Source organism: Typopeltis vanoorti, chromosome 6 (assembly GCF_054136105.1).
Source record: "Typopeltis vanoorti isolate ZY-2024b chromosome 6, IOZ_Tvanoo_1.0, whole genome shotgun sequence".
Classification (NCBI taxonomy): domain Eukaryota; kingdom Metazoa; phylum Arthropoda; class Arachnida; order Uropygi; family Thelyphonidae; genus Typopeltis; species Typopeltis vanoorti.
In genome coordinates, this window is record NC_143554.1 from 82,949,499 (window position 1) to 82,975,893 (window position 26,395).

General features: G+C 36.1%; 1 protein-coding gene across 1 annotated transcript in view; it reads left to right on the forward strand.

Annotated features, from left to right (window-relative positions):
• LOC150105640 (coiled-coil domain-containing protein CG32809-like) overlaps positions 1-26,395 on the forward strand; it is a 774,652-nt gene that overhangs the window by 608,602 nt on the left and 139,655 nt on the right. The window contains exons 16-17 of the mRNA XM_090394279.1: positions 5,281-5,356; positions 15,012-15,095. Of these exons, the coding sequence (XP_090250405.1) occupies positions 5,281-5,356; positions 15,012-15,095 (160 nt within the window). The remainder of the gene's footprint in view (positions 1-5,280; positions 5,357-15,011; positions 15,096-26,395) is intronic.

A 26,395-nucleotide genomic window follows, 5' to 3' on the forward strand; every position in this document is an offset into this window, starting at 1 on the left:
TGAAGATAATTTGTTAATAGGTGAATATGTAGCTGCTATTCTAAGCATGTCTCTGCTTAAAAATATTCCCTTTAATACTTAGTGATATAACATCACGCAGCTTGTTCTATTTTTAAATGATCTATTGTTAGTATTCCACCTTGTATTTTTTTAAAACTGTTCTTGTAGTGCCACTGAAGATGGTCTGCTATTTCCAGACCGAAATATTTGCTTAATTAAATATCTTTCTTCTGTTTATGTGCATATATTATTCAAGATAGATGTTAATTAAAGAATAATCAGTGGAAATGTCAGTTCTCTAGCACATTTTTTGATGGTGAAATTCCAAACAGTCCCAGTTCCTTATTGGCTTCCAGAATACTTACTATATGAAATATATTCTCCTCATGCTTTTCTAACTATTCCCATCCCTCTAAGAATAAAACCTGCTTTTTGGGGACAGAATACCTCACTAAAATAGTGGATGAGAATGTGCATCCAGGAGGAAGAAGGAATGGGGTGATCAGTGCTTCGCATATGAGAAGTAAACACAAAAGGGATTTATTGCTGTTTTTAGGAAGGAATGATTTGGTTCAACATCAGGAGAATGTGAGGATGGACATCAGGAGATTGAGTAAAGAGAATGACAACAGTGTTGTAAGAAGGGTAGTTGATGTGTTTGCTCAGATATGACAATGATGAGTCGAGATGGTAAACAAAAATCAAGAATTGCTAGTAGAGCTGTGTGAGCTGAAAGGAATGTAGTTTGCTGATGTTTATGCAATGCATTCGCACATCAATGTCGAATGAAATTGTATAAAATAGATGGATTCCATTTAAATGAATTTAGTGTGAATCATCTGGAGAGACTCTTTCTAGAAGGAAATATAATGGACAGGGCTTGACAAATATACTTGACACTCACATTAGCAAAATAGAATCTTTTTTATTTAACTAAAAAAAAAAAAAATCTTTTTTTTTTGTTTTAGTTTTTTAAATTTAAGAAAATGCAGAAATATGTGTAATATAAAGCACCATTCTGGAAACAGAAATGAATGTAGCATGTTATATTTTCCCAAAACTCAGTGTTGTTTTTTAACTGTTCTTCCTATTCATATTATTTATTGACGTTCTTCATGTTGGAATGGTTCTCACATAAAGGAAATGTTCTCCGAACAACAGTACAGCCCCACTAATCTCTTTGCAGAAATTCTGTTGACTTTATTGGCATATATATATTGGGCACCTGTATAGCTCATTCAAAGTGGTGTGTTCCATTCATGGCACTAGATCAGCCAAAGAAAGAGCATCATAGTTCAATTCTAATCTCTGACTAGAAGAATTTTTGAGACCACTAGCCTCGTCTTCAGATGCTACTATATATAACTATATATATAACTATAACTATATAACTATATATTTGTTATATATATATATAACAAATATATATATATATATATATATATATATTTGGTGGTATTTTGTTTATTTTGACTGTGTAGTTAAGTTATGTTGTTTTAGTCATCTATTATTAAGTGATATTCTTTTCAGAATCGCTTTTCATTATGGCACCAATACACACAAGTAAAATGGCAATCAAGACATCAATGTTGGCCAGTATCAGCATGTGGAATTTAGTTCAGTGTATTATGAGTTTGATGTATTCATTGCCCAAAAGTAAATTGTTTGTGGTATGAGAGCGAGAACAGAGAAAATATTTGTCGGAAATGTTTTGTAAATGAAACCTAAAGAGTAGTGAAGATGTTGTGGCCTTGCAAGAAGACTTGAATAAATTGAGTGATTGGGCAAGCAAATGGGGATGTGAATTCAGTGTTGCAAAATGTAAGGTTTTATAATTTGGAAAACAAAGATGGGATGCAGAATTTATGCTTGTTGGAAGTAGAGGAAATAAGAGATCTGGGGATGATAGTGGATAAGGATCTAAAATTTAGGGGACACATCGCCAAAATTGTGAAGACAACACAAAGACTTCTGGGAATGATGCGGAGGACACTGACGTGTAGAAGTAGGGAGATTCTTGTTCCATTGTATAAGGCTCTGATTAGGCCACACATGGACTATTGTGCCCAGATTTGGTCACCAGGTTTTCAGAAGGATGAAGAGATGTTGGAAAGGGTCCAAAGGCGACTGACTAAGGTAGTTTCTTACCTCTGGAATGTTGAGTATGAGGAAAATATTGAGTATGAGAAGATGTAATTTGCAGAGTCTGGTGGAGAGAAGGAAGAGGGGAGATATGATAGAGACCTACAAGTTGGTAAGGGGTTGTTATAAGATCAATGGTGGAGAAGTTCTACAGAGAATAGTGGGAGATCAGGGGAGAACCAGAGGTCATCCCTGAAAACTGTATAAAGAGGGTGTGAGTAGGGGAGTGAGAGGCAGGTTTTTTTTCGTGCAGAGTTATGAATGATGCCTTGCCTGAGAGTGTGGTGTCTGCAAGGAGTTTGAGTGTGTTTAAGACATGGTATGATGAGATGTGTGTGTGTGATAAAAGGACCTCCCAGATGAGTCTTTGACTCCATGAGGTCTTGTTTAATAATTATAATAATAATATAAGGAATACGAGTCACAAAATAATGAAATGACTGATAATAAGGATATAAGACAGTCAAGGTGTTGTCAAGTCGATTGTCAAGGTGTTGTGGATAATGCAGTAGTGATGAGACCTCTAAATGTAGGCACTTAGTGATTATGGATTGAAGATCAGCATTCGCAAATCAAACCCATTGCCTTTAGGCAATAATTCTAGTTAGTAACCCTTCCTATAATGCATAGCATTATACGTGTCTGTAAGGATATGTGCTTTGCATTATGGCATACTAAGGCAAGTGGTGTGAAGTCATTAGCCTTTATATACGAGTTGCACTGTCCTGAAAATACTTCACGTGCAAACTTTCCTTGCTTACACTTGGATAAAGGATTAAACCAAGAATATAATTTCTTGGCATTGTTAATTTATATTATAACCAAGTGAAAAATCTTCCAACAGAAACACCATTAATTGTAATTTTTTTTTTTTTTTCGAATTTTAAATCTCAGTTGTTGAAAGCTTATTTTTCACTTGGTTAGAGTATAATAAAATTAGTTTAATCCTTTATCCAAGTGTGAGCAAACAAAGTTTGCTCCTGAAAGTATCTTCAAGACTGGGGTAAGGTGGTACAACACCAGGGCAACTCGTTGCAAAGGTGGAGCAAGCTACCAACACTCCTATCTCAGTATCTCCTATAATGCAAAACACATCTCCTTGCAGATATGTCTAATGTCCCTTAATGCATAACATTAGACATATCCGCAAGGAGATGTGTTTTGCATTATAGGAGATACTGAGATAGGAGTGTTGGTAGCTTGCTCCACCTTTGCAATGAGTTTCCCTGGTGTTGTACCACCTTACCCCAGTCCTGAAGATACTTTCAGGCACAAACTTTGTTTGCTCACACTTGGATAAAGGATTAAACTAATTTTATTTTAAATCTCAGTTATTCTAATATTAATTAAAAGAGATTAAAGATTTAATAAATTATTATTATTTTCAAACCTTCATGGAGTCAAAGACTCATCATGGGAGGCTCCTCTGTCACACACACACACAGCTCATCATGCCATTTCTTAAATACATTCACATTCTCTGCAGTCACCACTCTCAGGCAATGCATACCAATTATTTATTACTCTTCATAAAAAAGCATGCTTGGTCTCCTCTCCCCGCCTTCCAACCATTGTATGAAAAACACTCTTCAACAATAATCTGATAAAAACTCCTTACTCTGCAAATTTCATTTTCTCAACCTTTCTTCATAATTAACATTTCAGAGACCAGAAAAAATTACCATAGTCAGTCAAGTCACCTCTGAACGCTTTCCATTATCTCTTCATCCTGTTGAAAACCAGGTGTACAAATCTGTGCTCGGTAATTAATATGTGGCGTAATCAAGTCCTTATAGAATGGAATTATAATGCCCTCACTTTTAAAAATCAGTGTCCTTCACATCATTTGCCAGAATTTGTTGTGCTGTTTTAACTATCTTAGCAACATATCCTCTAAATTTTAAGTCCCTATCCACCATCACCCCCACATATATCTTATTTCCTCCACCTACTCCAGTATATCCTCACCAATTGTTATACTCTTCATTTCATCTTTGTTTTCTGAATTTTAAAACCTAAAAATAATAAACAGTCTCTTATCATCTCTTCTCTACATTTCTTCATGGACCAAGCATTGTTAAGCAGTTAAATTAAGCTGGACATCTTTATATTGACATCACCTTATATTTGCAAAGGGTCGAGAGGCGACTGACTAAGATAGTTTCTGATCTCTGGAATGTCGAATATGAGTAAAGGTTGAGAAGATGCCATTTACAAAGTCTAGTGGATAGGAGAAAGAGGAGTGATATGGTAGAGATCTACATGTTAGTAAGGGGTTATTATAGGATCAGTGTTGGAGAGGTTTTACAGAAAATGGTGGGAGATCAAGGGAGAACCAGATGTCATCCTTGGAAGCTGTATAAAGAGGGTGTAAGCAGGAGAGTGAGAAGCAAGTTTTTTGCATGCAGAGTTGTGAATGAATGAGAGTGTGGTGTCTGCAGAGTATTTGAGCGTGTTTAAGGTGCAGTATGATGAGCTTTGTGTATGACAAAAGGACCTCCTAGATGAGTCTTTGACTCCATGGGGTCTTGAGATGATAATAATTTATTTCAAAAAAAAAAAAAAATGCAACCTGTCATTTAACTTTTTTTTAAAATCCTTGGTCTGCAACTATAATCACAAATAGTTTATTGTAGTTGCCAAAATATATGTTTATAGATGTTTAGTTCAGTTTCTCAAGACTTTCAGACTCTCCTTCAAAAAATAAAATAAATATAAAGCTTTGACAACTTTACAAACTATACACTCTCTGTTATTATTCTCTCTCTCACTAATGCCTTTCTTAGCATCTTTGCTAATGCAATATATAAACTTCATATCTAAAAGATCAGATTGCAACTTCTTGTGAATTCCATAAAAATATGAAAAATATTTTTATTATTATATTATAAAAAATATAAAATTTATCCTGTATGAGATGATATTAAAATTTATAAAACATAGTATTTCATAGTCATAATGTTTTATATAAATCTTTTACATTAGTACTTTTAAGTTTATTTTTTTTTTTTTTTAGATTTATCATATAAGCACTGCACTGGTGCTGGGAAAAGTGAAGAAATCTAAACATTGTTGTAAACAGTTTTAAATCTCTGTGCATCAGCGTCATCTTACTTTTTTTTTATCTCTTCTCTTTAGCACGTTTCCCAAACCTTCAGGAAAGTTTAAAATCAGTGATGGCTGCTGAAATGGAAGTTGTAGTTAGAGAAGAAAAGTAAGTTATAATTTTTAGAAATATATATATAACTTTTATCTACAATTTGCAAAAGTTATGTAATTATCTATAAATTATATTAGTCAAAAAAAAAAAAAAAAAAAAAAAAGATACTCTCATTTTCAAACTTATTTTACCCAGGTGTGAACATCAAAAGTTTGTATATGAAATCTTTACAACCAGACAACTGTCTGGTCTGGCTTTGACACTTTTTTTTTGCAGAAACCTTCCACCAAGATTCCAAAAACTATATATATAAGAGTTCAGTAGAACCCTTAAAAAAAAAAAAAAAAAAAAAAATCTCTCATTCTCCAGATTATGCCAGGATCTCTTTGGTTCTAGTACCAGGCAGTCCTTTATCAGGGTTTGCTCAGCTGCTGAGTAGAGCTGCAGCACACTGTTGTCTGGTAGAACCAAAGCTAATAATTTGAAATGATACAGGTTTAGAGTATTCTTTTACATCATTCATACTTTTGACTCCCATACCTTTTTCAGGTAAGTTATTATTATTCAGGCCTCCATGGAGTCAAAAGACTCATCGTGGGAGGCCCTTCCTAAGAACATAAAGTCTGTCAAGACTCATCGAGGGGGAGGCCCCCCCTAAGAAACACAAAGTCTGTCATACCACTCCCTTAAACTCATTGATCATTCTCGCTCTCACCACTCCATCAGGCAATGCATTCCACAGTTCAACCACCCTCCATGCAAGGAAACCACTCCTCACCCTCTTGCTTACAGTTTCCTTTCGTAACTTCCAGGGATGACTTCTTGTCATCACTCCTTCCTGCTGTTCAACCAAACGAAAGAACTCCCCAGTGTCAATCCTGCAACCACCTCTCAACAGTTTAAAAGTCTCAATCATATCACCTCTCCTTCTTCTATCCACCAAACTCTGCAGTCCACATTCCCTCAGCCAATCCTCATAACCAAAATTGTACAGTTCTGAAACTATCTTTGTCATCTGTCTTTGTACCCTTTTCACAGTTAATTTATCCCCTTTCAAATCCTGGGGACCAAATATGAGAACAATAGTCCAGATGTGGTCTGATCAGAGACATACAATGGAATGATAACCCTTTTATCTCTGCAGGTCAGTGTCCTTCTCATAATTGCAGCAATCCTCTGTGTTTCCTTCACCACCTTTGCAATATGTCCCCTAAATTTCAGGTTTCTATCAATCATCAACTCCAGATCTCTTGTTTCCCCTACTTCCTCCAGTATAACTCCTCCCATAGAGAATGCAGCATCCCATCGATGTTTCCCAAACCTCAAGACCTTATATTTTGCTGCATTAAACTGACACTCCCATTCATTTGCCCATCTATCTAGCTTATTCAAATCCTCTTGCAGGGCTACCACATCTACACTATTACTAATAATCCTTCCCAGCTTTGCATCATCTGCAAACAACTGAATATCCCCTTGCAATCCACTGGCAATGTCATTGATATAAAGGTTAAACAATATAGAATAGTTATCTTAGAATAGATATCTAAGATATCTTAGAATAGTTCCTGCTGGCCACTGTCTAAAGGCAAAATTTACCAAAAGTTTTGTTTTGCTGCTGCATATACTAAGATTATTTTAGTATTGGATTTTGCCTGTCATTGCTAAGTAGAGCTAAGGTTCAAGAGATCTCTCTTGAAGAACTAATGCTAAGCATCCTGAAATGATTCAGATTTACAGTGATCTTTTTTGATCATTCATGGCCCAAGGAAGCTTCTCTATCTTTTTAAAAAAAAAATAAAGTCAAAACCTATATGGTAGTGACTCCTCTTATGATTTATGGTATTACACACAGAGAAATGGAAATGTGTTATGCATTACGGGATAATAGGGCAATTTGAGGTAAAATCAATTGCCATTATATACCAATAGTTCATTATGCTTTGTTATGCATAAACTTTTGCTTACTTACACTTGGTAAAATAAGGATGAAAATGAATGTCTGGTTCAGTGTAACTTATTATTATTATTATATTTTTTTATAGGCCAGGCAGACCAAGACTAATGTTAGGAAGATTCTTCTAAAATTATTCTTCCATTATTCATGCAATATCTATTAACTTCTCCTTTACAATTCGCTCAGAATTGCCTCTCGCAATACATTTCACCAGTTCTTCACTCTCCAAGCAAAATGTACTCCTAACATCCCACACTATTTACACAATTTCCGGAATTGACCCCTTGTTCTCCTCCTTCCTGCAGTGTATTGAAAAAAATTCTTTGTCAGTCCTGTAAAATAACTTTAATAACTTGTATGTTTCTGTCATATCTCTCTTTTCTGCCTATCCCACAGACCTTCAGTCTCTCTCTCACTAGAGCATTCTGTAGACGCATCACAATCTTGAACACTTGTCTCTGAATTATCGCTACAACTTTTTTATCACCAAGGGATCCAGTTGCTAGATCTATGCATAGTAGTCCAGATCTCTTATTAAAGTATTATAAAGGTCAATAATAATAATGCTATCCTGCTTAGTGTCCTCTTCCACATCCTAGTAATGTGATGAGCTCTTTTGCCCTCCTTTGCAAATATGCCCTCTAGACTTTAAAAAAATAAAAGATACTCTCGTTTTCAAATAAGTTGGAAAATGAGATGTCATTACTTATCAAACTTATTTGAAAACGATAAGTCATAAAGATGATGTTGGACATCCTGTCCAACATCATCTTTATGTCCCTAGCCTTATCAGTTTTCTGTAATAGAGTTCCATTAGTGTAGTAAATATTTGTGATCCTTCTTTCTAAAGTTCATGATCTTACTTTGCTGCATTAAACTGATAGCTGTTATCATTTTGATAAGAGATTTCACTAGCCTGACAGCTGCTTTGAACTGTTGGTTCTCCTCAGAAAGGGAAAAAAACCTTAAGAGACCAAAAACTCTCATTCAGTACTAAGGAACTTGAAATGTCGGAGAGGTGTATTTTTCATAAGCAAACTCTTGGTCAGTGCATAAAAGTATTTACTAAAATAAATAGCCAAAAGGCTTCAATTCAGTGATGCAAAATTATATAAGTAAAGTGAATATTAGATCCAGCATTATTTCAAAGCTGAATGTAGAAACTATGAAATTTTCATAAAAATAAGTTGACCAGAGAGCTTATGGGATACTCATCAGCATTCATGAGTTGCCTTAGCGTGGACTAATTAGAAAACATAAATGCTGCCCAAGCATCTATATATTCGCTTTCGATTAGTCCATTTTCTCAGTCGGTGCATGAAGTATTACTAAAATAAAGAACCAAAAGGCTTCAGTTCGGCGATACTGGATTCTGATATTTTTGATATCTGTCCAGCAGCCACCCTTATATCCACATAACTAATGTTGTATCCATTTATTATTTGTTTTAATTTGCATTGCAGAGCTCCATGTGGTTTTTGGTCAAAAAACCTCCTGAGATACTGATTGGGCTATAATTTACTGCTGCAGTCTTAGAGCCTCCCTTATGAGGAATTACTGTATTTTCCGGCGTATAAGATACATCCCCTTTATTGTATTTATTTTTTAGGAAAAAAACTTTATCACTGAATATTATCATGAATTTACAGTATTTCAAATATAAAGTAATAAGTAGGTCTACTTTCAACAAATACCTAATACATAATCACACGTAGCTTGTATGCAATGTGTAGCAATGCTGATGTTTTTCAGTCATAATTTGCCAAGAAATTTAGAGAAAATTTAACAGCAGAAATTTATCGCTGTTCAAAACAACTGCAACAACAATTGGAAAGTTTAAATGAACAGGAACACAGCTGTGATCGTCGATGACAGCACATGCACATCCACTGAACTCAATGTAACTGGAATGCTCTCACACACCATAAGGAAGCAAGAAAGGAATTGCGTAACTCAGAACAGAGAAAATTTCCAGAAATGAAAGTAATAAAAAAAAACTAGGTATCGGCGTATAAGACCACCCTGTTTTTAGACCTATTTTCAAAGGAAAAAAGCACATCTTATACGCTGGCAAATACGATATTTTACCTTCTTTCTACTCTACCAGAGTTGATACTTAAATTAATCAGTCTAGTCAGAAGTATTGAAAGTTCGATTGCACATTCTCACAAAACATGAGCTGATATCTCATCTAATTAAACAGCTGTATTTACTCGTACATTGAGATTCTGCAATATCCTAAGAACCTTTAGTTTATCCACCCTTGTTCCCACATAAGTCCCTGTCACATATGTCACAGCATTAACCTCATTTGTACGATATATCTTAGCAAAGTGGTCACTCAGTAACCCAATCATTTTATCTACTTCTGTCACCTCCTGACCATCAGTACTCATTAAGGTTATTCTTCCATAGTCATTCTTCATCATACTTACCACTTAGCAAAAGAACTCTTTGGGATTTCCTTTGGCCTATTTAGCTAGTTTCTTCTCATAATCTGATTTTGCCTTCCTTACCATGCTGGTCACCATTTTAGCATGATCCTTGTACTGTTCATATGAGTCGCCTTTCTCCTCATATACCGCTCTACAGAATTTTATTTTTCTGAAGCTCATGTTTATTGATATTATTTCTCTATCTAACTACTACCCAGTTATCCCTCCTTGCCTTAGTTATACAATTTGATATAGTTTCCCCTAGATGTCCCTTAACTAACTCCCAAGGACTACTAACATCCTTCCTTTGCAGGGTTTTATGCCATGACACTGCTTCAAGCTTCTTCCTAAGCTTTTCATAATCACCTGTCTTGTAGTTCCACATATACTCCTTCTTGATGGATATTCCTCATTTTTTACAATCTCCCAAGTCAAGACTACATGGTCACTTTCCCCATTCAGAGGCAATGTGGCCACTTTAGTTATGAATAGTTCTTCTGATCCTATGACCAGGTCCCATATTCTTGCATCTTGCAAATTATCTGTCATTAGATGTATAAATTCCATTTCCTTCCTGCCATGTGATCTCTCTCTCGCTTCCTTCCAATTTATATCTCCATAATTGAAGTCATCCATAATAATCACTTGACCTGCACTCATTATACTAATTAATTGATGCATGTCTTTCAACTCATTCCCTGAACCCCCTGGCCTCATCCAACCATATATTTTGTCTTATTGGCCTTAATCACACCAGACTGCTTCAATTGAATGACCACCCTCCTACCTTTTGGCTGCAATTCATCTACTATCATTGGCAATACCTCTTCCCCCATCCTATCTTCTCTGTCTTCCCTGAAAATACTAAACCCTTCATATTCTATCCCTGGAATAACATCATCTGCTGTTAGCTACATCTCACTAATGCCCATAATAACTTTTTGCAAGGTTGCACTAATCAATACCAAAAACTCTTTCCAATACTTCTGGCATTAGTATATAGAGACTGCAGCATCTCTTTAGGTCCCCAACCAGCTTTACTTCCTAAATTGACTACCCTATTCAATATTTTTTTGCTTGAGAGACTACATTCCACATGTGTTGGTCATCCTCATACTTGCTTGCCTCATGGATGCATTCACACACATTCACCTGCATCCAGCTGCTTAAGTTTCCTGAATTTGCACTTCAGCTGCTCAGTGAACAAAGCTCTCTCTCTAGACACCTAACATCAAAACCATTTAGATGCAGTCTATCAACTTTATACAAATCCATAAAACACAGACCATAGGTCTACAAAGTCTACAACTTTATACAAATCCATCAAACACAGCCCATAGGTCTACAAAGTCTACAACTTTATACAAATCCAACTTTATACAAATATCAACTTTATACAAATCCATCAAACACAGACCATAGGTCTACAAAGTCTACATCATTCCTTCTGCACAAAATATCAACTCCAGATCTCTTGTCTCCCCTACTTCCTCCAGTATAACTCCTCCAGTAATGTATGCAGTGTCCCATCGATGTTTCCCAAACCTCAAGACCTTACATTTTGCTGCATTAAACTGATACCCCCTATTCATTTGCCCATCTATCTAGCTTATTCAAATCCTCTTGCAGGGCTGCCGCATCTGCACTATTACTAATAATCCTTCCCAGCTTCGCATCATCTTCAAACAACTGAATATCCCCTTGTAATCCACTGACAATGTCATTGATTGGCAGATACTAGATAGTGGTATAAGGATGAGCAAAATCCAGGAGAAAGCAGGTAACTTGCAGTGCACCACATGGCTCTGTGCTTGGACCACTGCTGTATATTTTGTATATAAATGAGATGGGAAATGATTTGAAATGAATCAGTTGTTTGCTGATGATGCAAAAATTGGGTGGTGTAATAACTAATCAAGGCAATGAACAGAGAGCTAGTAGATGATTTAAAAAAGCTGAGCATATGTGCAAAAGATAATGGATACCAGTTTAATTTGGAATAAAGTAAAGTTATGCATTTTGGGATGAGAAGATAACAAGTTGTGTACTACATTGATGGAACTATAATCTATGAAATTGATGAAGCTTGGGATTTGGAGATGTTGGTAGATAAGGAATGGAAGTTTAGATGGCATAATTACAAGAATGCCCAAGTTACATATTAGGATTACTTGGTTATTGAAGATCATACTAACGAATGAAGATATTTGGGGCTTGAACATTGCATCTCAATGTTCAAGCCCCAACTATTAATTGATAACAATCAATGGGAATTTTGGACCATTCTTCCTGTTGTAAGCATGCAATGAGGTCCTGTCTGTGAGGCAGACATCCCTTGATCCACCCGATGCTCCAGCTCATTCCACAGATGTTCAGTAGTGTTGAGATCAGGACTCTGTGGAGGCCAGTCAAGTATGTTGGAATTCATGTCTGCCAACTACGCAATTACAGCAGCAGCCTTATGACACAGCACATTGTCTTCCTGAAAGAGACAATGGTGAATTCTGTAGAAACGCCACAAAATAGGAAGCATTGTATTGTTCAGAATATTCAGATATTCTCAGAGTTCAATGTTTCTGATACCACAAACATAAGTCCAAGGCCAAATCAGGAAAAACAAGACCATATCATCATACTGCCACCTCTGAATTTCATACTTGGGGTTGCAAACTCCAGCAAGAGATGTTCACTGATCATCTGCCACACCCACACCCATCCATCTGCTCGGTAGTGTATGTAGCATGATTCATCACTCCATAACATAACTTTCGAAGCTTCCATATTCCACTGTACATGCATATTTGCACCACTGAAGATGCTGCTGCTGCATGTTGGTTCGAGTAATGTGGGGCTTGCATATTGCAGTCCTACCATGGAAACCTGTGTTGTGAGCCTCAGTGTGTTTATGTGCAGATTCATGTTCCAGTCGATGCCCAGAACACTGCATTTAACATGTCAGCCGACAAATTGCATATTATCCTTGGTAGCACCCTGTAGTCACATTCAGTGAGTGTGGTAGTTCATCCATTGTGGGTATGCAGTTGACTCCCTGCGCTTCATGTTTGATACATGTTGTGATACACTTTGGCAGAGGTTTTGACCCTTTCGGATACCCCCCCCCAAAAAAAAAAACCATCAATCATTCAGGATGGTGACTTCTCTGAATCCTGGGGGGGGGGGGGGGCTATGACGTGTTGTGCAACCATCTGGAGCACATATCTGATCAATTTGGTGGTTAAATGACACCTTAATGGTGAAAATCTTCTCATCTGCATAAAGGATATCATGGTGTCTGTTGTTCATGTACTGCAGGAGAAGTACCTTTTGATTTTATCACCCTCTGCCACATAAGTCACGGTGACAGGAAGTGTCCAGTAGAAGAATTGGCTCTCATCCCCAGGTTACCAATTAGTACACATGACATTATTCTCTGCAAAATGCTCACCTCTCAAGACATCACTTTCTGCATTCTCACAGGATTATGGTGGAGGCATGCCCTCACAGCCCTTAGAGGCTGTTGTTTCCAATACACAAACATACTACTGATTCTGAATGTTTTTAGCATGTTGAAAATAACAGGTGGCTGAATTCCAACCTTCTGAAGTGCTATTACAGCTACATGCTTCTCATAATCTCCCCTCTGCATGTTAACCTGTATAGCTAGACAACTTCTCTCTCTCTTTCTCTCTCATTCTCTACTGATAATCATGCAAATGTTGGCTGTGCACAGTGTCACTAATGGGACTGGGCTCACACAACTCTGTGGGAGGAGAAGAACCAAAAGCCATCCCTGGATATTGTGTAAGAGTGAAGAGGAGTGTGAAGAGTAGATTTTTTGCATAGAGAAGTGTTGGTGAATGGAATGTGTTACCAGAATATTTGTTACTGCATGGGGTGTTAAGTATTTTAAGATTCAATATGATAAATATGTCCATTGAATGAACCTCCCAGAATCAGTCTGCTGATTCAAGGAGGATGTAATGATGCTAATGATAACATACAACTGAACAAGAAAAAAATTAACAGTGCCTCGCAAAAGTTTAATAAGCTAACATATGGTCAATTCCTCGAGTTAAAACTAAGAAAGATTTTAGAAGTACCATTTCTACTATTTCCTATAAGGAGATAAATGTAGACCATCAGATCTCTTCAAATTAGGAAGATGTAATAATACTTCACAGCTTTCTTTATAAAGCTATTTCATAAGGAATCTACTCTTTGCAATAAATTTGTGTTTTTCCAGAAAACCCTGTGCTTAGTGACTGCTCAGGTTCACAAAACTGGATGTTTTATGTTCCTCGTGATGAACAGAGGCAGATCTTCTTGGTTATCCAAAATATGATAGGCCATAAGAGCAAGAAATCTTTTAGTTGTCTGGAAAGTTTAATGGAATCAACCTGTCTTTAGGTGAAGACAGAAAAGTAGAAATTTTGCAGATGGCACAAAATGCTTTGTGAATGTTAAGTACCTCCATAGCTGGAAAAAGGCATGAGTTTCATTCTTGTTGTGATGAGAGGCTTTCAATGTTTTTTTTTTTTTTTTGAGTTGAAAGCTGATTTCATACAGAGGTAGTAGGAGTTTTTTTCCAGAAATCCCACATACAAGCAAATTTGCCATGAGAACACGTGATTCACAGACATAACATACTGTTGGTGGTAGTAGGCAGTAAAGGCATTGTATGTGTGTGTTGATGGTAGCAGTAATAGGTGGAGGATTAAGTAGGGGGAAATAGTGAGTTGTGTATATATATATATATATATATATATATATATATATATATATACATACATACAGTGGAATAGAGTGCTTTCTATAGTAAGTCCTTGGACGCATCATGTAATTATAATAATGTTCAGAGACTTGAGAATTTTAACAATATGTTCTGATGCTTCCTTGATGTATGGAAGTGGAATGAGAATAAATCTTCAGACATTTTTTATGTCTGAATACATGGGTGGAAATTTTTACTACTAAATAATTACCTAGATTCTGTAAATTTGTTTGTTCACTTAGACTGTTTAAATTATACAGTCTGCTGCTGCTCATTAATAAATATACTGTTAGTGCAAATATTGTGGTGCTTTTGTTAAGATTATTTTGTAGTGTAGATATAAAATATCAAAGTTTACAAATGTGAAAATTGTATGGATTTTTGTCTATATGCTTGGATATGGCATGACTAACTGGAAACAAATGCTTTGTTTCCAGTTAGCATGTCATATCCAAGAGAGCAAAAGAGAGAGAGAGAGAGATGGTACCTTAATATCTGTATAATTTTAGTTTGATTCTCAATAAGTTCTTTTGATCTGTGTTGTAGATTCTTAAAGGAAGAACCTGAGAGGCTCGAGACTGCATTACGGCGCTGCAAAAAACTGACTGGCACTTTGGTCACACTTAAGCGGTAATATTCTGTTTCGTACTTTTTCTTTTATCTTTATTTAAGTACTTTCTTTATAAAAAAATGTCTTTTTAGCTGAGTAAATAAAGTGAAAGGGTGAAGTTGGTAAATTAACTGCCAAATAAAGTACATAAATCACATATTTCTGGTGGTTCTATACTACTTGAGATGTATGTAATAATCAAAAAATAAAGTACAGAAAAATTATCTTCTACCATAAAATTCAGTAGTTCTGTTTCCTCTAGATGAGTGAAAAAAAAAAAAAATAATAATAATATATCGGTATTATTCAGGCCATCTGTAGCTATGGGTCTTCTAATTTTAAGTCATCACCAAGAGAACAGAAGGTTGAGAAATTTGTTTGTGTTCTTTCATGTTGCTATAGCTTGAAAGAAACCCAGTTCAACTTTTACACCACTATATTCCACATTTTCAAAACTGATTCTTGAGATGGATATCATTTTTTTTTTCTCTCTTAATTGGATTTTTCCAACCTGTTTCTTTTTAAAGAGAATACACAAGAGTCCTAGTGTCCTAATTGTATCTCTCTCTCTCTCTCTCTCTCTCTCTCTATTTAGCCTAAGGCATCGTTTTTTTTTTTTTTAATTATTTTATGGCATAGGATGACAACCTTCTATATATTGTTGTTTTAGTTATCACAGATACCTTTAAAGATTGGACTTCTATATCTTCAAGGGTTTTCACTTGATTCAGCCTGAGCATGTTCTGGACTGCATGTGCAATCCAAAACACACTCATTCTAAATTAGTCCCAGAATAGTCTTTTACTTTTAAATCAGCTTTTGAATAGTGATTTTTCTCCATCTCACTAAATGAAATATTTCGAGCATGTCTCTTCTTATCTGCTTTTTTTTTTTTTTTCCATACTACTGGTTCATAAATGTGTTATCTGGTGTTCCTCTCTACTTTTTGGCTGATCTTCCAGCATTGAAGGCACTCGTAAATATCTGTTTCACGTTGAGAGTCAAAACCACAGTTAAGTCAGAGAACAGAAATGTAAGACAGCACTATGCCAGACAGGCTGGCTAAATTAAGATATGAACAACATTCAGGTACCTTGAAAACAAAGTATAATATGCCATTTAGATTCAATTCAAATTAATAACTCAATTTCAAGTTGTAAATGTCTTACTTTGAACAAAAATTAGCTGAAATATATGCTTTAAAATGTCTGAAAAAGTTACAACATTTAAATAAATATTTATTTTCTTAATTTGATTTTGATATGTTCTGATTATGTATAATGACAAAAAGTAATTCTTCTTCTGGAGTGAAAAATGTTTGTAGTTAATTAAATCAAAATTAATGCATTTAGTAAATCCAGATATGTATAAAATTCTTTTGCCTATTTAGAATATGCACATTAATCTAGTTTTGACTGTAATGTACTTTATCCTTTGTAAGTTCTCACAAGAAAAAAAAATTTTGTAAAAGGAGGAGGAAATAATATCTGAAAAATAATTTATAATTAATTACCTTTATGCACTGACCGACAGTTCACTTATGAAAAATCCATTTCTCTAGCATTGGATTTCTTTAGCATTGAATAAGAGTTTTTGCTTTCTTAAGATTTTGGCCTGAAGAAGAACCAACTGGTTAGAAATAGCTGTCAGGAAAGTAAAACCTTTATCAAATGCAAAAGGCAAACGTATGGATGCTTGGGCAGTGGTTGTGTTCTTTTAAGTAGTACCAACTAAGGCAGCTCCAGTGCTGAGGATTGTATTCTCATAAGCTCTCTGGTCAAATTTACAAAACTTTCATAGTTTTTCTATATTATAAAAATAGTGGATGAAACTGTTCAGTTCCATTTGGTAAAACTCAGGAATTTTGTTATTATTAAAAATTTTAGGGATAATACCATATCTATCTTGAAAATGATTTTTAACCTCCTGTCAAATTTTTTTGACAGGAGGTTAAAAAAAAATGTCAGATGAAGAATAGTACCTTACAGGTACACCACAAATCCACTTGGATCACATGTACTGATTTTAGATTTCACAAACTGTGTGTGTGTGTGTGTGTGTGTGTGTGTGTGATTACCATTTGATGGGATTTTGCTCAATCACTAAAAACAGTTTTATTTTAGAAATCATCATTTCAAAAATCACTTCAACACATGATTTTATTTCCCCATGATGTAATGCATAGTTTTCTCATACCTTTCAATTAATTGGTATCACATTGTGAATGTAGCATTCATAGTGGAAACTTAGAAGAATAATAGAAAAGTGCTTTATAGACTAAATAAATTTAATTATTCCTCAACATTTTGATCACACACACACACACACACACACACACACACACACACACACACACACACACAAAAAGTTACAAACCTGTAACACAAAACAGTGCTAGTGTTGGGTATTTATATGGTTGAGGAGAAAGAAGGAATCTGTCACTGTGTTTCTTGAAAAAGAAACATTAGGGTCAATTTTCCAACAACTTCTTGAAGATGTTATTGAGGAAAACACAGGATCTTGAAGGCTGTTGTAAAGAACAGAGGTAGAATGGAATGAAAAAAAGAAGTTGGTTCAGTAAGTTTGGAGGTAAACTGGATATGAATGTTGATCAGAACTGAATATCGTTGTTTATAAGAAAACAGAGGAATGATGGTGACAATTCAGTGGAACAGTGTCCATGAAAGTACCTTTAAAAAAAGATATAATGCAGAAACAGAGCGTCTATGAGAAAGTGTGGTTGAAGAGAGGCTGTGTGTGAGAGGTCATCCATTAAGTGCATTGCTCTCCTCTGGATAGCATCACATGTTCTTAGTAGGTTTTCAGTACGTCTCAAATGTAAGAACATACTGTCTGTTATCTCACACACAGCTTTGCTAGCATACTATTCATGATTTTTTTGCTTGCCATCTCAATGCATCATTGTCATGCTAACTGTCCTTTCTATCATAGTCTTTCACTCTTCTCAGTGACCTCCTGATATCCATCCTCATATTCTATGCCCATGCCTAACCAATTCTTTTGTTCCTTCCACCACTAATTCCTTCACATATTTATTTCTTGTATCTAAAACATCTGTCACCCTGTTTATCCTCTCTCCTGAAAAACAAACCTTAAGCACCCTCTCATCCACTCCACATGTAATAATGGAATTCCATACAGAGGTACTTTAAGTCACTCACTATTCTCTTTTCTCTGCTGTCTTTTATTTTCTTCTTTTGCACTCTTCCATTCATATCCACTAGTTGTATAATCTTATTTTGCATAAATCTCATCTCATTTCTTATCTTAATCATCTCATTCTTCAACTTTTGCATTCCAGAAATTGCATTCTCATCATATTGGCAATTGCTCTCACTTGTGCTCTTTAATTTATGCTCCTTTCATTCTCACAATCACACCTGCTTTTTGCTCTTTCAGTCTCTTCTATATTCACATTCATATTCTCTGCACTTATAGATCTAATTATCAAAATGAAAGTGGTTGACATAATCATAAAATTATTATAGAGTAACAGAATAACACTTATGTTAGGAAATAATATTTATTATTTGTAGAATTTTATTGTTGTTATTGTGTTTATCTCCTTTTAACTGTATTGACTATGATACCTGGCCAAAAATTCTACAAATCATAAATATTTTTTCTTAATGTAAGTGTTATTTCATTATCTCTGCACTCATATTTTCTCATTCACCCTTCAGTCTGATGCCATTCTCAGTTTTGTGTTCTTCGCTGCCTTTCATCTAATATTCACACCACATTCTCAATTTTCATTTAACACTTCATAGTCCATCAAAATATTACATGTTCTGTAGATCCATATCCTCTCACTTGTCTTGTTCAATCTCTCAATAAACACAAATTTGCACATTCCCCAATGAATACATGCTATGCTCCTGACAGTGAACCATCTTCAAAAAAACTTATGCCTCTCACCATTCATGTTCTCACCATTCCATTTTGCTTTTGTTAAGCTGTATAACATATTATTATTATTACGGGCAACTCCAAGGAGTCCTTAGACTCATCGAGGGAGGCCCTAAACATCATGTCAACAACTGTTCAGCATCCACACAGTATCTATCATACCTTGCCTTGAACCCACTCATACTCATGGCACCCACAACAGACTCTGGCAACTTATTCCACTCATTCACCACTCTCCATGCAAAAGACCTAGTTCTAACACCTTTGCTAACCACACTCTTGCCCAGTTTCCATGGATGGCCCCTAGTCTTCCCACCACCAGACCTGTTCTGAAAAATATCCTCTGAATTAATCTTATAGAAACCCTTCAGTAATTTGAATGTCTCCATCATATCACCCCCTCTTCTGCCTATCAACCAATGTCTGCAACCCACAAATCTTCAACTTGTTCTCATAAGGTTCATTCCATAGGCCTGCTATCATCTTGGTCACTCACCTCTGGATCCTCTCTACCTCCTTCCCATCAAGAAGAAACCCTGGTGCCCAGATCTGGGCACAGTAGTCAAGATGGGAGTCTTATCAAAGCTCGATACAATAACTTGCTTGTCTCTGCTCATCAAAGTATTCTTCAGTAACCAAGCAATTTGATGAGCTGATTTAGCCACTTTTGCAATGTGCCCCTAAACTTCAACTCCCTATCCACCAACACCCCCAAATCCCTGGCTTCGTCAATCTCCTGGAGTACAGTTCCACCAATGCAGTATACTGTTGCTAATCTTTTCACCCCAAAATGCATAACCTTATACTTTGCCACATTAAATTGACATCCATTCTCCTTAGCCCAGTTTCCCCAATCTATCCAAATCATCTTACAAAATTTTGACATCATGTGCATTCATTATTGCTCTACCCAACTTTGCATCAAAGCAAACAAATGGATTATTCCTCTCAGATCCTTTCCGATATCATTAATGAACAAATTAAATAGTAGTGGTCCAAGAACAGAACCCTGTGGCACACCACTAGTCACAGGCCGTCTTTTGGACTCTACTTCTGAATAAACTATTCTCTGATATCTCTCTGTCAACCACCCTCCTATCTATCTCACCAACCCTATATCCATCCCCATATTCTGCAGTTTGCTGATTAGAATTCCGTGTGGTATCCTGTCAAAGGCCTTAGCAAGGTCCAGCAATATGACCGTAAACCCATTACCCTTATATAGCTCAGCCGTCACTGTGTTATAAAACATGAGCAAGTTAGTGAGGCATGATCTACCCTTCACAAAACCATGCTGTTCCCCCCATACAGTATCCCATTATCATCTATCCATTATCATCTATTCCTGTATTCTTCTCTTGACTACTTTCTCCAAAACCTTGACAATGACTCCTGATATGCTGATCGGTTGATAATTTGCAACAGCAGTCTTGGAACCTCCCTTATGCAGTGGTACTATTTTCCCCTCTTTCCCCACCTCCTTCGGGACTAACCCAGCCCTGAGACTCAAATTAAACAAAATAGTCAAGGGCACTGACAATTCTTTTGCCTCTTCACGTTAGACCCGAGCTGGTATACCATCCAAACCCACAGATGTATTCACATGAAGGTTTTGTAATATATTATTCACCTCCATTTCATTCACCTCAATTCCCATATAGCCTATTGAATCTTTCATTCCTGCAATATCACCACCTGAATGATATACTCTTGCAAAATACTCATTCAGTAATTCCACTATATCAATTAATTCAGTTACCTCCCTACCTTCGGTATTTATTCCTTGAAATCATTCTGCCGTGTACATTTTTTATTATACTTGCAGCATATCGAAAAAATTGTTTGGGATTCTCTTTAGCTTGTGTAGCTATTTCCTTTGCTTTCCTTACCACACTCGTTACCTTTCTGGCTTGTGCTTTATACTGTTCATGTACCTGCAAGTCACAGTTTTCTTTTTTTGCAGCTCAAGCTTAATGCTGTTATTCATCCATTTAACCCCTACTTGATTTACTATCTGGACTCTAGGTGTACAGTCAGCCATTACTTCCTTCACACTCCTTTACCACTTCCCATGCACTATCAACCTCCAGCCCTTGCAGTTTTACATGCCATGGCACTGAACCAAGCAATCTCCTGAGCTTGTCATACTCACCAGCCCAGTACTTCCACATGTACCCTTTCTTAATTTCTATATTCCGTTACATGCTGTCTCAGGTAGTTATCCCTTAATAACTGCATAAAATCTAATTCCTATGTGTCCTCTCCTCCTTCCAATCAATGTTACCATAGTTGAAATCTCCCATAATAATTACCCTCCTTCCACTCATTGCATCTATTTGTCTATGCATACTATCTCCACTAACTATTCCATCACCTGGTCTATAACAGCACCCAACTGTATATTTTGTTCTGCTTGTCTCAATCTACCCAACATACCCAAAATTAAGACCAAAACTTCTAACAACCGTGGCATTCAATTTTACTATCACTAATAAATAAATTATCAAAATGCGCATGATATTTTACCAGTATAACAGAAGGTAAAATTTTTCTTGACAACACCTATCACCACTGTTACATTCAGTTACCCTTATGTAAGCCTGGTTAGGCCAGTGGATTATGACTCCTAATTTTTCTAGTGGATGCTGATAGAAGTGAATGTATATAGAGATGGTTCCTTAAGTCTCTTGAAAGATTATATCATGAAAGTTTACTGCAAAAACAGAGGAAAGGGAGAGGAATTTAATTGAAGTTCACAAATTAGTTCATAGTATATATATATATATATATATATATAACATAGATTCTCAGTGGTCTTTATTGCAGTTATCTGACTACTGGGTGGTGGAGATGGGGGAGGTGCATATAATGAGACAAAAATGAAGAAGTAGATTAGAGGTAATTCAAGGCTTTTTTTTTTTTTTTTTTGAGTGGAAAATTTATAGAATAGCCTTCCTCAATTTGAAGAATTATACTTCTGTATGATTATTCAAGAGAGAGAGAGATAAAGAGAAGCACACTTTTATAAATAAGAAACAGTGAACTGTCCAGATGAAAATTATTATTGAATATTCTATTCACTGGCAGAGTTGAAGGAAACATTCACTGGTCTAATTGAATTCCTTGCTGCCAATCTGAAGAACACTTTTTAGTTATTGTATTGGTTGACCGAAGATTTTTGAGCAGTATTGGAGGATGAAGTGTGACAATAACAAAACTCATCTTCCAACACCATTATATAAGTATATTCAGGTTGTAGAATTAATGGGAAATGTGTGTATGCATTAGATTATGTAAAACCAACTTGATTATTTATTAATTATTAGACTATTGAGACCGAGAGGAGTTGTTCCAATCAATTTGCCTTCTGATGTAAGCAGTAATGAATTACTTTGAGCTTCTGTATATCACTTAAGTGATCAGTAAATAATAAGCAGGTGCACAGACATGTTATGAGAAGATAACGGATGTTGAATGTGATGATACTGTTGTGTATATTTATATATATATATAAAGGATGAAACAAAGAAAACATTATGAATATATGGGAGCATATTCTACCCTGTTCAAAATTGGGAATTTAAGAAGTTGACTCACAATGTTCATTTGTGACTACATTGGTTGATAGCAATAAATGGCTGAACTATGAAAGATTTGTGTTTTGATTTTTCTCTGGGCATGCAAATTTTTCCTCGCAATCATGAATGTTAGCTTAGAACAATTTTAAGGTAATTATAGTTAATGCCACTGCCATCCTTGATGGACTTAGATCTTCTGGTTGAAGGCTATTATAATAATAATACTCCTTTGTACTCTACAATTTTACCATAGTGAAAGTTGACTGAAGAAAACATGCAGATTGATGGTATTGAAAGCTTTTCATAAATCTATATATAAATAATATACAATATCACTGGCCTGGTTGATCAAGTGGATAATATTTCTCTCTCTCCAACCAACAGATTGTATGTTCAAATCCCACTGTTGGCATGGATGTTTATAAAACCCTGCTCTGTACAAGCTTATCTGTCAACATTCTAATATTATTAGATCTTATATTTCCGTATTGACATAAAAGACAATTTTCCTCCAAATTAACCTATTATCTGTCAGCATTCTAATATTATTAGATCTTATATTTCTGTATTGATATAAAATACATAAAAGATTGCTAGTGTATGCAAAAAAAGAAAAGTGAGAAAGTAAAAGTTATGAGTCTGCTGCCACATAGTGTCATGAGTTTATGTCTTGTCTTAAAAAAATAAAATAAAAATAAAATAATAATAAATAGATAAATAAAATATCATCGTGATCATCAAATTCTTGACATATACCCTCAGCAGGGTGTACAGGATATACATGAAAAAGTTACATTGTTACTTTCTATTGACAATTTTTCTCCAAATTAACCTATTATCTGTCAACATTCTAATATTAAAATATTAGATCTAATATTATATCTGAAATCTGATATCTTATATTTCTGTATTGACATAAAAGATTGCTAGTGTATGCAGAAAAAGAAAAGTGAGAAAGTAAAAGTTCTGAGTCTGCTGCCACAGTATATTGGAGATGAGCTGAGATGGAGAGATGATCTCAAATGAGTCAGTGCACAGATTGTGCAGGACGAATGGTGTGGAGTTTGTGGATGTGTAGAGTGAGTTTGATGAAAGGAAGAATTTATATAAAGTGGACGGTTTGCATTTGAATGGATTTTATATCAGAAATCTTGAGAGAGAAAGCGAGTATGTTGTTTAGTGAGATTTCAGAAGTTCAGTCAGGGAAACTAGAATTTTTTTTTGGGGGGGGGGAATGCAGGTTAGCATGGGTCCATGCAACCTACAGGTTAGTAAGTGGAAGAGTGATCACATGATGCTAAATGTTGCACCTCAAGTTCTAACTTTAGTAGGCTAAGCAACCAAAGATGTAAGGAAGGTTTGGGGAATGAAGGGGATATTGCAGCTTATGTATACTAATGCCAGAAGTATTTGAAAAGAGTAAGGAGTTTTGGGCATTGGTAAGCTTGGTCAAAAGTTATTGGGCATTAATGAGACTAAGTTGAGAGAATATGATATGATTATAGGAATAGAATGCAGGGGATATGGTGTCCTCATAGAGGACAGAAGGAACAGGATGGGGAGGGATTTTGTTAATGATAGCAGAGGAAGTATTATTTATACACCTCATGGTCCCCAAATCTGTGCACAGTAGTCAACATATAGCTGAATAAAGAGGAATAGCCTTGCAAAGAGGAATAATAATCTCCCCATGTCATTGTGTTCTTCAACATCCAAGTAATCCTCTGAGCTATTTTACCAACTTTTGCAATATGTCCTCTGAATTTCAAATCTCTATCTGCAGTCACTCACAGGTCTCTAGCCTCATCAATTTCCTGTAATCTAGTACCATCAATATGATATGAAGTATATAATCCTTTCATCACAAAGTGCATTCCCTTACATTTTACAACATTAAGTTGACAACCTTTTCCTTTGCTCACATTGGCAATTTATTTAGATCATCCTGCAAGATATTACCTTTATGAACTATTGCCTTTCCCAGAGAATTGCAGACATTGTATGGTAAGGAAGGCCAAAACTAATTCTAAGAGAAAGCTAGCTGATGAGTCCAAAAGAAATTGAATACAAAAAGGAATAGAAGTACATCAGACGACAGGGATTCAGAGGGCAGTTCATTTGAGGCTTTCTAGATAGAAGTCAACAGGATGAAATATGTAATTAGTTATTGCTATAATTCAGGGGATATAATGGAGAATGTAGATGATATGCATTGGCAAATTAGCATGGTGAGCACAGCTCGGGTATGAAGGTGTGCTAAAAAGTTGTAATAATCACCATGAAGGAACTGAGGTAGAACCATGTTCTAGGTGTTTATCAGAACTTTTCAGAACCCCTTCCCCCTCCCATGATTATTATGAAAGATTTAAACTATGGGGAGATACTTGTGTAGAGGCTTAAGTGCTGTGAGGACATTATGTTGGAGGTTTAATGGACTTTTTTACAGCACTCACAAAGAATTAAAATAGAATTTAATAATTCCTATATTTCGTCCTAGTCACTAGGACATCTACGGGGATTACAAAGACAATTAATGTAACATGCACACAAAAACTTACAATACTAAGCCCAACCACGTGGGTGACAATAAAGTCCTATCTAGGTGGAGCGCCCTCTAAGGGCAGTTGTAGGTGGCCTGGAATGTAAGGTGGGACCTCTGGCGATGACTGTTTCTCAAATCTTCGGAAGCTTAATGCAACCGTATTTGTTAAGATTTGGTTGGTTTTTGAGAGCTGCTGCTGCTTCTAAGAAAAGTCTCTCTTTCTTGAATTTGCTGTGGTGGAGCATGGTGGTTTTTTTCCATGATACTCTGTGGGTGGTGTCCAAAACATGGTCAGCCAAGCCTGAATGGCCATAGTTGTGTTTAACGATGTACGACTTGTGTTCCTCTAGGCGGATGGATGCTGATCTGCCTGTCTGTCCAAAGTACGCAAGCTTACAGGAACAGGGTCCTTTGTAAACTCCAGGCAGAGAGAGAGGAGGGAGCTGATCTTTCGTAGAACGGATAAGGGTAGCCAGTTTGCGGTAGGGCTTATATGCTGTGTGTAGGTTATACTTTTTTAGTATCTTAGCTATTTTTTCCGAAGTGCCACGGATGTAGGGTATGGTGATGGCATTTTTAAATTCTTGTTGATGAGAGGGGCGGGGAATGGGGGAGGAATTGATTATTTTTTTGATACTGTGTTCGCTGTAGCCATTGGAGAGGAAAGTTCTGTGTATGTGGTTAAGCTCAGTAGTGAGGGCGGTTCCACTGGAACAAAGATTGTGGGCTCTCTTGGTAAGGGTTTTAATGATGCCATATTGTTGTGAGGGGTGGTGGTGGGAGAGTTTGTGAATGTATCTGCCTGTGTGTGTGGGTTTTCTGTATACAGTGAAGGCAAGTGTATCATTAGGCAGGCGCGTGACTAAGGTGTCTAGGAAGGGTAAACAATTGTTCTTTTCCTTTTCCATAGTAAACTGGATTCTTGGATGTAGGCTATTGAGATGACCAAGGAAGGAATCTAACGTGTCTGGGCCATGAGGCCAAATAGAGAACACATCATCTACATATCTTAGCCAGATAGAAGGTTTGAGTGGGGCTGAGTCTATGGCTCGTTTTTCGAAATCTTCCATATAGAAATTGGCAAGGGGGGGTGAGAGGGGGGAGCCCATGGCGGTTCCCTCTATCTGCTTGTAGATTTTGTTATTCCAAGCGAAATACCCAGAGTTGATGGCAAAGGAAAAGAGATCTAAGATGTCAAGGGGAAAAACGTTTTCTAAGAGAGATAAAGTGTCAGTTAAGGGAATATTAGTAAACAAGGAGGAGATATCAA